The 11,703-nt window shown below is 38.6% G+C and overlaps 1 protein-coding gene across 1 annotated transcript in view; it reads right to left on the bottom strand.

Annotated features, from left to right (window-relative positions):
* Nucleotides 1-5,528: 5,528 nt before the first annotated feature.
* Nucleotides 5,529-11,703, bottom strand: part of wdr95 (WD40 repeat domain 95) — a 51,218-nt gene continuing 45,043 nt past the window's right edge. Inside the window, exons 25-28 of the mRNA XM_061972046.1 lie at nucleotides 7,010-7,148; nucleotides 6,891-6,930; nucleotides 6,641-6,729; nucleotides 5,529-5,914 (exon numbers count right to left, since the gene is read on the bottom strand). Of these exons, the coding sequence (XP_061828030.1) occupies nucleotides 5,721-5,914; nucleotides 6,641-6,729; nucleotides 6,891-6,930; nucleotides 7,010-7,148 (462 nt within the window). The 3' untranslated portion in view covers nucleotides 5,529-5,720. The remainder of the gene's footprint in view (nucleotides 5,915-6,640; nucleotides 6,730-6,890; nucleotides 6,931-7,009; nucleotides 7,149-11,703) is intronic.

Here is an 11,703-nt window from a genome sequence, read left to right as displayed (position 1 = left end):
CGAACGTTACGCGCAAGCACACAACTTCACAAACGGCTAACAAAGACTTAGAAAGTATTCATTGTTATTATTATTATTTTTTTTTAAATGCACGGGACGAAATGAAATGCTCCCCGGGACGATGGGTTTTAACCATTTTTTTCTTTTTCTTTTTATGTATTTATTCATTTTACATTTTATATTAAATGTCTTGGTTTTTCCTCCCTCTGAAAATCCTATGAAATGTTTAACAAGCCATCCTATAATAAAACAACAGCTATTAATGTAACAATACAATAAAACAAATATATTTAATGATGTTTTTTTCATTATTTTAACACTAGGCTAATGTATATTACTTTATATAGATTCTACAAGAAACACAAAACTTAAAAACTAAATTATTTACAATTGCACACACAAGGTTTCGTGCAGCTTCACTCATTGTAAAGGAAGATAATGTGCTTCGTACACCTGCAGGACCGCAAGCAAGGTCGCAGAGAAAATGCAGACTGGAATTTGAGTGATGTGGGCATTTTCTATATGAACAAGTGGAATGGATTGGATACCGACGCACTAAAGGGGCTCTCTACTTTACGCTATGAAGTGAGGGGAAACTGAGTGAATAATAACAGGTTATATGATTATTTATTTAAACTCATATTTGGGCCACTTTATAATGACTATGTCGGCATGTATTTGTAAAAAAACAAAAAAACACCAAATTATTTAGGGGGGCTTAAGAATATTTTAGGGGGGCTTGAGCCCCCCTAAAATATGCCTAACAACGCCAATGCATCCATCCATTCATTTTTTACCGCTTGTCCCTTTTTGGGGTCGCTGGAGCCTAACTCAGCTGCATCCGGGCGGAAGGCGGGATACACCATGGACAAGTCGCGAGCTCATCACAGGGCCAATACAGATAGACAGACAACATTCACATTCACATTCACACACTAGGGCCAATTTTACAAATTTAATTTAAAAAAAAATATTTTTTAGAAAATTAGGTCATGGAAAATATTTAATGATAAAGTTTAATTGCAAGTTTAAAGCTTAAAACATATTTTTTTAATATACAGTCGTGGTCAAAAGTTTACATACATACACTTGTAAATAACATAATGTCATGGCTGTCTTGAGTTTCCAATAATTTCTACAACTCTTATTTTTTTGTGATAGAGTGATTGGAGCACATACTTGTGGTCACAAAAAACATTCATGAAGTTTGGTTCTTTTATGAATTTATTATGGGTCTACTGAAAATGTGACCAAATCTGCTGGGTCAAAAGTATACATACAGCAATGTTAATATTTGGTTACATGTCCCTTGGCAAGTTTCACTGCAATAAGGCGCTTTTGGTAGCCATCCACAAGCTTCTGGTTGAATTTTTGACCACTCCTCTTGACAAAATTGGTGCAGTTCATCTAAATTTGTTGGTTTTCTGACATGGACTTGTTTCTTCAGCATTGTCCACACATTTACATCAGGACTTTGGGAAGGCCATTCTAAAACCTTCATTCTAGCCTGATTTAGCCATTCCTTTACCACTTTTGACGTGTGTTTGGGGTCATTGTCCTGTTGGAACACCCAACTGCGCCCAAGACCCAACCTCTGTGCTAATGATTTTAGGTTGTCCTGAAGAATTTGGAGGTAATCCTCCTTTTTCATTGTCTCATTTACTCTCTGTAAAGCACCAGTTCCATTGGCAGAAAAATGGGCAAAGAGCATAATACTAGCACCACTATGCTTGACGGTAGGGTGGTGTTCCTGGGATTAAAGGCCTCACCTTTTCTCCTACAAACATATTGCTGGGTATTGTGGCCAAACAGCAAAAATTTTGTTTCATCTGACCACAGAACTTTCCTCCAGAAGGTCTTATCTTTGTCCATCTGATGTCAGACCCAGCAGATTTGGTCATATTTTCAGTAGACCCATAAGTTCATAAAAAAACCAAACTTCATGAATGTTTTTTGTGACCAACAAGTATGTGCTCCAATCACTCTATCACAAAAAAATAAGAGTTTTAGAAATGATTGGAAACTCAAGACAGCCATGATATTATTATGTTCTTTACAAGTGTATGTAAACTTTTGACCACGACTGTAGATTTTTCAAAATGATTGTGCTTTTTCTTTCTTTCTTGCTTTCCTTTTTGCTCATGTGTGTACCGTTTTGGCATGGCGTGGTGTTGCGCTTCCAAGACGCGGAGGACATCGGGCAGCTGTTTAACCCAATGCGCAGGGAAAAATTACAAACAGCCTGCCGCTGGGAAACTCCCAAGAAGCTTGAGATGAACTTAATTTAGCGTTGCATGAACATGGACTCAAACAAGCATAAACTAGGGCGTGAAGCCAAACAGTCACGTAATGTGAACAAGAATCCCCGCGTCGAATGAATAGCGGGACAAGAGGCCGGTGTGTGTCCACTCAGTGCACCTCGCAACACGAAAGGTAAACAAAAGAGAAAAGGAGCCCTGAGAACTGGACATAACATTAAACCAAGAAAAATGATAAACACAAAAGACATGACCTGTCACAGTTGCTTGTATTCAGTAGTTTATTTCGAACATAAATACAGTTGCAATATGGTACATCAAGAATGTCCAGTTTCTCATTAAAACATCTGAAAAGGAGTAGTAGGAAGAAATATTTGATCATTTTTAATTACATAGCAATTGACACTGACACATTGATTCATTTGCAACACAAATTAAACAAATAAATAAATAATCAGTTAAGTTCTCATGAATAAATAGGGCCCTCATCAGAATTTGATGTACTTTTTAATCAAAATCTAAATATAATTTGATGCATGTTTTGTACTAAAATACATTCTAAATTGTTCAGTATTTTATTTTTGTTGTGCAAAAAAACTAATTTAACATGATAAAACATACATTTGTAATCCTTTCCTAATTAAACTTTGATCAGGATTCAAACCCAGTGCCACAAGCACTAACACAGTGAGATAATGTGGTGACATTTTCCATTATATTCTTATCAGTGACTGGGCAGGAAGGGGCTAGGAATGGGCTTGCAGTGAAATTTCACATGAAGCACCTTGGAATTCGTGACTTTACATTTTACACGCGTTTCTTCACACAAAATGGGGTCCCCCAAAGATCAGGGCCCTACGTACAGAATGGGGCAGGCCTGATTGTATTTAAATATGAGAAATGTAAACAGCAAGAAACAAAAAAGAGAACAAAACACATTTCTCAAACTTGATAACATATCAAGAGCTGTTTCTAATATTTTGGTTATCTCTCAAGCTCCAGGAAAAGGAGCAACATACCTGTCATTATGATACACTGCCGTTTATTTTTGATCTCATGAGATTGCGGATAGTGTGAGTGTATTTGTGAGACGTGTGTGTGCACATGTTTCAAAATTCCCCCATTACGTCTGTTGACTGAAATGAAAGCATCGCTTTGTAGTTTGCAGCGTCTGAGCTTTCACCCGACATGTGGAATCAATCTAAGGCCGGTTGCTATTAGATACCACGGTCAGAAAAAAATATATACACAATGTACAGTTCACCTCCAACCGTAATATTTCATATACCTCAGGTTGCACGCTGCTGTCGAGGTGAACGTGTGCAAAAAGGATGATGAAGCGCTACATTTTAATGATGATGAAACGCTTCACTGACATTGTACACAGTGGACTGTGCAAAATGCAATTTGGTATGCAATTCCCATGATGCAACATCACAGTGTTTCAATACTTCTGCCACAGTTTATCTTGTTTGCACAGTTGTGTGCGTGTGTTTGTGTCCTTGTGGCCAGCATTCATGAACATGTGTATAAATCGTGGAATATTTTAAATATTTAAGTTTAGAATATATAACTATAGCTATATATATATAAATATATATATATATATATATATATACTGTATATACTTTTGTATATAATTATCAGTGACGTGCGGTGAGGTTGATGGCTGGTGAGGCACTGACTTCATCACAGTCAGATTTACAAACATATGAACCCTAAAGAGTATCTTATTCACCATTTGATTGGCAGCAGTTAACGGGTTATGTTTAAAAGCTCATACCAGCATTCTTCCCTGCTTGGCACTCAGCATCAAGGGTTGGAATTGGGGGTTAAATCACCAAAAATGATTCCCGGGCGCGGCACCGCTGCTGCCCACTGCTCCCCTCACATCCCAGGGGGTGATCAAGGGATGGGTCAAATGCAGAGGACAACTTTCACCACACCTCGTGTGTGTGACAATCATTGGTACTTTAACTTAACTTTAACTTTACACATACAAACTGTAGCACACAAAAAAGCACATTTAATAAAAAAAAAACGTTATTATGGTCTTACCTTTATGTAATATATTGAGTTGGAGGCAATAACCAGGCGAGGTGATGAAGTACGTCTATTTACTGTAGACTTCAGAACAGACTCAACACACTGGACGTCAGGTGCGCAACACCACGTAAATCGTTGGCCAACCAAAAAGTAACCACAGTACGCTATAGCCAACATTAAAGAGGAGATGGCAACAGACAAACATAGATCACTCTATTACATTCCTCCCCTTTTAGAAATGTAGAAGTAAGTTACTCAAAAGAAATAAACAACCCAACCAAAAAAATGCAGCAGCTCAATAAGAAGCCAACAAGTGCAAAAACAATAATGTTCGTGTTGGAGAAGTTGTGAATGAATGAAATATGAAATCTGTGCTGCAGTCTGCAGGTGTACCTAATGTTGTGTCCCTGCAGTCGTTCACGGCTCCTCCGGCGCGAGCATTGTTGTTTTTGCACTTTTTGGCTTCTTGTTAAGTGACTTTTTTTGGGTGGATTCGGTCTTGCACGTGGAGGGTTTGGGTGTGGGCTTTGGTTGGTGTGGCGCTCCCGTCGGGGGGTGCATTAACCGGCACCAGGAGGCGGGATTACGCGAGCCTCAGCCAGTGCGTCTTCGCAGCAGTTTTATGATTGCTCAGCACAAGAAATACTTTACACACATACAGTTGTTGACAAAATACACTGTACATTATATACCTCAGCTAACTAAACTATGGAAATGTATAATATAGTTCATATAGCAATACGGTCTCACTGCACAGCAGGCCAGCAGTTAGCCGAGTCATTACGCAATCCATGGTGAGGCACAACGCAGTGACGTGCCTCAACTGGCTGCTGATCACCGCACAGTCTCTTCTCAGTATTTTAACGGCAAATGTGAAAATTCAGCGATTTTGAATAAAAAGAATCTAAAACTGGTGAAGTTAAATGGAAAATAACTTTATAGTATAATCATTGGATACATTCAACAATTTAATTTTTTTTTTTTCTTTTTACATTTTTTTCTTTCCATGATGGCAGGTGAGGCCCCGCCTCACCTGCCTCTAGTGACCGCACGTCACTGATAATTATATATAGTTATATATATTGTTTATATATATATATGTATTTATAAACATTTACTTTTTTTATTTTGATTTGTTCGTATCATTTTGATCAAATGATTTCACTAAAGACATAAATATAGTATTTTTAATACATTTGTCTCTATTTTTTTGCTCGTAAAACTTCAAAAAATTGGAAATTTCTGATTTTTCTTCTTTGTTCTTGCATTAAAAAAAATCTATTAATTCAAATTATTCTGATAAATTTCCATCCATCCATCCATCTATTTTCTACTGCTTGTCCCATTCAGGGTTGCGGGGGGCGCTAGTTATTTTCTAAGTCAAGACAAATGTTTAAAAAATAAATAAATAATACTTTATATTCGTCCTACTCTTTGAGTCCTGAGTTGGAGTCCTTCTCCCTGACAATCGATGTTATCAGACGATGTTCCTTTGACAAGTTCACAATCTGGCATGCTGAGAGGATCAGTCAAGACCTCGTAAGGAACAGCGGGATGCTTCCAGGAAGATGTGATGTGGACGTTCCACACGTCCGATTGGCCAAATGTACCTAGAGATGAAGCGGACGTTTGCTGGTTGGTGAGTGTCACTCTCCTTCTGCTTTAATTGAGCCACAGTCTGTCTAAGAGTCTCACTGTTGTGTGGGAGTTGTTTACTTGACACTCGAGCAAAATTGTGTAGGCAGGCGGTGTGTGGCATTGCTTGTAGTGTGTAGTGTACATTCCTACAGGGTCGGAAGTGTGTGATTGGTATGACGTACCTTGACATGTTTTTACGATAGTTTCCAATAAAAGAGACTCTATACTTTCTGTCCACCATGTTTTTTTCTGATGAGCTGGTATTCCATTTTACTAAAGCAGATCGTGTAACAATCTACATTTTATGTTATTAATACACTCAACTCAATACTGTCGATTGCAATATTACCAATTTGAAGGTTGCATGAAAGCTGCCGGGACTACTTAACACACATGTATCCACATTTGCCTTGTACACAAAACCTAGGAAAGGGATACTGTCACAGTTATGTATGCTATAACACAGCAAGCATCCCATCGCTAGTTAAAATAAAAAAAATAAAAAAACGTCGATGCCTTTCTGGTTTACGGCTTTGATACAACCCCCAAAGGCCAAATACTGCCAGATTTGGAAAATAAGTCTACATCAAGCTGGCGCTGACATCATCACGCAGCTCATTCGGTGACATTTTATACAAAGTCAACACTAACTACTGTTACAGCTTTGAGGCGGCTGGAGCAGCAGTACACCCACTCACCTATGAATTGTCCGTGTACACCCCAGAGGCGCACTGTGAGGTCTACGGAGGAGGTGAGGACCACTTGATCGTTGTCGACAACCTCCAGGCTGCAGCACAATGAAGGTGCATCAGATTTTTCTTTTTTTTTTCAAACGTCCTTCCTCCGTGATGATTAATAGACTGTGCACTATAATACGGCGCAGTGGCCTGCTTAGCGTTAGCTTAAAATATACAGCAACTGCTAAAATGACTAAGAAACATATCTTACCCTGTAATTCTGCTGGTGTGGGCTCGCCAGAAGGCGTCAGCTGCAAGAATAGGACACAATGTGAGTTTGCATACACACAAACTTTACTTCTGAGTGTGTCTAAGACAATAAAAGCTGACCTTTCAGTGGCTTGGGTTGGGGGCCAACAGTTAACTTCCCCATGTCGTATATGTAAACGTAGCCAATGCGATCGGCAGCATACAGCACTGCGCCTTTGGTCGTTTTGGACATTTTTGTGATCATTTGTTGCCGTTTAGACTGGAAAAACATAAAGTGGAAGTTAAGGAGCATGTCCACTGTTCATTTAACAACATCTTTTTTATTTTACTTTGCATAATTATACTGTATCTCTTGGCGATCATGATGAAAAATGGTATATTTTACTGTTTTTTGTATGTAATAACTTAAGCAATGAAAAGAGCACTACTAGTTTTATAAGGACTATTTATATACAGCAAAACCTCGATTTACGAACTTAATTGGTTATAGAACATGGTTCGCAAATCGCAAAGTTTGTATAGTGGAGCATAATTTCCCTGAAGAAACAATGCAAACATGAATAATTTGTTCCAGCCTCGACAAAAGTCCCTCTTTTAGTAAAATAATTCACACTACGAAGACACTATTTTATGTATGTACATATATATATATACACATACACATATATAAACACATATACATATATATGTAAGTACATATATATATATACATATGCATATACAGTATATATACATACATATATATATACACATATACTGTGTACATACATATATATACATATATATATATATATACATATATACATACATATATACAAACATGTATACACACACACATATATATATATATACATATATGTATACATATATATATATATATATATATATATATATATATATATATATATGTATACATATATATATATATATACATATATATATATATATACATACACATATATATATATATATATATACATATATATATATATATATATATATATACATACACATATATATATATATATATATATATATATATATATATATATATATATATATATATATATATATATATATATATATATATATATATATATATATACACATATATCATACCTGACAACTTTTGAAATCAGAAAAACCTAGTAGCCAGGGTCCAGGGGCCGCAGGCCCCGGTAGGTCCAGGAGAAAGTCCTGGTGGGGGGTTCACCCCCCGACGCAAAATGATTATTAGCATTCAGACAGGTTAAAATGTTGCTAAAACCATCACTTTTCTATCAGTCACAGTGACTTTTCAAAACAAAAATATTACAGCAAAAATCATATGGGTTGATTGACATGTTTATTCTGTAAGCTAACTTCAATAGTTTGAAATTATTTTGACAGTTAATGCCAGTTATCCTGTCAACCTTTCACAAGACTTCAATTTGTTAATTGAAAGTATAAACAGTATACCGGTAAACACTTTTTACAGTAAACAAATGATAAAACAGTACTAAACAATTCCATTAAAAAAAAATTGGTGTCATTATTAACTTTCTGTCCAAGCTTGTATAATCTACTGCCTTGTTCAATTGTAAAAAATATTCTGTGCCTAAAATTCACATTTCTATCACAATTATCATACTGTAAACATGGTAAGCTAACTTCATTAAAATGAATAGTCCTGTCAATAGCATGGAATTACAATTCAAATGTAGTTTTTTTGTAAGCCTTTCAAAATAATTCAAAATATGAAAAATTAATGAAAATTAATTTAAGCCATCAGACACTTGAAAAGTGGCACATCACATCTCTAATGTAATCATTTTAACTTTTCAACAGAAATAGCACTGCAAAAATATTAAAGACATACTTCTGTATTTTGGTAGTTATGCTGTCAACATTTAACAACATTTCTTCAACTTGGACTTGAAAGCATAAATAGTACAAACACTTTTAACAGTATAACAGTACTAAACAATTCCAATAGATAACATTGGTGTCATTACCTTTTTGTGGCTAAAATCCAAATGTATTCTATCAGATTGATCATACTGCAAAAATGATATGGTAACTTTATGATAAGGGCGACGAAAAACGTTGAAAGTTTTCCACTTGTATCGCTAGCAACGGCATTAGACTTGTGTTTTTTTGTCCCAACGTGGTCTTTTACATCGCTAATTCCTCCGTGTCCGATCGAAAAATCTTGTCTGCACAAGGTGCAATTCGCGTAGTTTTCATCCTTTTTGGAACGGATAAGTATTCCCGGATAGGCTTTTGAATATTCTTCACGGAATGACTGCAGTTTTCTTTTCGGTTTAAGACTCGTTTGCAATTTTTCTCCGGCTGATTCCATGATCGTTCGCTCGTTTGGAAACAATGGCAACAGGTGCCTCGTGCTTGGCAGCGGTGCTATAAATAGCCTCGCGCATGGCATTCGGAATGGCTCGATAGGAAGTTACGGGAAGCAGTGTCGATTGTCATTGTTGTTACGCGATTTCGTGAATAAAACTTAAATTTTTTTATTTTTTTTAATTAATGAAAAACCGTATTTTTTATCACTGCAACCGTAACCCGGAATAGGTTGATGAAAACCGTACTAATCCCGGAATAGGTTGATGAAAACCGTACTAATTACGGGAAAACCGGAGTAGTTGGCACACACACACACACACACACACACACACACACATATATATACATATATATATATATACACACACATACATACATTATATATATATATATATATATATATATATATATATATATATATATATATATATCTGTATAAATATATACACATACATATACATACATATTTGTTGATAAATATAACACAGGGGGAATGGATCAACAATTCCTTCATTATCAAAATAAAAACAACAGCAAGCTAAATTGTCAACGTGCGCGCACACAAAAAAGTCCCTTTGTGTCACGTGTGGTGCGCATGGTGATGCGGGGTTTTGTTCTCCCAGGAAGCAAAGGACGAATCCGGACAGGACTTACAGGTGACGACATGATTTGATAGAAACATAACACAAAACTGGTACAAAACTGAAAACAAACCGACAGGATGAGGTGCCGAACGCACTGGAAGCTAAGGCTAACACTTAGCACAGACTATGAAACTTAGCAGGGTCTAGGAGACAAAAACGAACTTACGTGGCAGTCGCGTGATGCAAAAACAAAGAAAGCAGAACGAGTGATGAACAAAGTTGGGCTTAAATAGTGTCTCTGATGAGCAACAAGTGCGCGTGCAAGGCAGGTGAAAATCAAGTAACCATGGTGACGAAACAAACTCACAGGTGCACAAGTTATAACAAAAGGAGTCCAAAACTAACAGAAAACACAAAAACATGATCCTGACCACGGATCATGACACTTTGGTGCTCTCAACAAAGTTAACAACCATGTTGCCATAATAATAAAAGAAAAAGTGAAATTATTTTTATCTTGCTATCAGCGAATGGATGATGATGACGGCAGAGACACTTGGCGGAGAAAGGACGGCAGGCAGAAAGCTGAGGGGATGGGGAAGAGGGCCAGTGTGTGTGTGGGTTTCCTCTCCTCTCTAAGCCTAAGTCCACAGCAATATCTTTCTTCTTTCCAGGGTGGTTTGTCGGTTTTTTGGGACCCATATTGAGTAAGCAAAATAGACAAAACTTGGTGAATGGCGAGAAAACCCCCCACGCTGAAGCACTGAGAAGTGGCGACTCAGTAATAGGCTGCGTAAATAGGTGACATAGGGGGCTCCGCCTCTACAAAATGGCTACATCCCGTGTGTAACGTTCTGCACAGGAAGTGACATCCCCCAAAAACAGCGCGATTCTGTTCATAACTTTTATGGACAGAATTTCTAGGCGCAGTCAAGGCGTTGAGGGGATCCGGTTTGGTGGCTGCAGGATTAGGTCTCTGCTTTTTGCAGATGATGTGGTCCTGATGGCTTCCTCCGGCCAAGATCTTCAGCTCTCACTGGATCGGTTCGCAGCCGAGTGTGAAGCGACTGGGATGAGAGTCAGCACCTCCAAGTCCGAGTCCATGGTTCTCGCCCGGAAAAGGGTGGAATGCCATCTTCGGGTTGGGGAGGAGACCCTGCCCCAAGTGGAGGAGTTCAAGTACCTCGGAGTCTTGTTCACGAGTGAGGGAAGAGTGGATCGTGAGATCGACAGGCGGATCGGTGCGGCATCTTCAGTAATGCGGACGCTGTATCGATCCGTTGTGGTGAAGAAGGAGCTGAGCCGGAAGGCAAAGCTCTCAATTTACCGGTTGATCTACGTTCCCATCCTCACCTATGGTCATGAGCTTTGGGTTATGACCGAAAGGACAAGATCACGGGTACAAGCAGCCGAAATGAGTTTCCTCCGCCGGGTGGCGGGGCTCTCCCTTAGAGATAGGGTGAGAAGCTCTGTCATCCGGGGGGAGCTCAAAGTAAAGCCGCTGCTCCTCCACATCGAGAGGAGCCAGATGAGGTGGTTCGGGCATCTGGTCAGGATGCCACCCGATCGCCTCCCTTGGGAGGTGTTTAGGGCACGTCCGACTGGTAGGAGGCCACGGGGAAGACCCAGGACACGTTGGGAAGACTATGTCTCCCGGCTGGCCTGGGAACGCCTCGGGATCCCCCGGGAGGAGCTGGACGAAGTGGCTGGGGAGAGGGAAGTCTGGGCTTCCCTGCTTAGGCTGCTGCCCCCGCGACCTGACCTCGGATAAGCGGAAGAAGACGGATGGATGGATGGATGAACTGTTCCTGCACTAAGACATGAATCGCACACAGAGGAACATTTTTGCTCGATCTCAAAGTTTGCAAATGGAAAAATTCGCAAAATTAG

Source organism: Nerophis lumbriciformis, linkage group LG17, assembly GCF_033978685.3.
Source record: "Nerophis lumbriciformis linkage group LG17, RoL_Nlum_v2.1, whole genome shotgun sequence".
Lineage (NCBI taxonomy): Eukaryota > Metazoa > Chordata > Actinopteri > Syngnathiformes > Syngnathidae > Nerophis > Nerophis lumbriciformis.
Note: the sequence above shows the minus strand (reverse complement) of the source record. Positions and strands in the feature narration are given on the sequence as shown.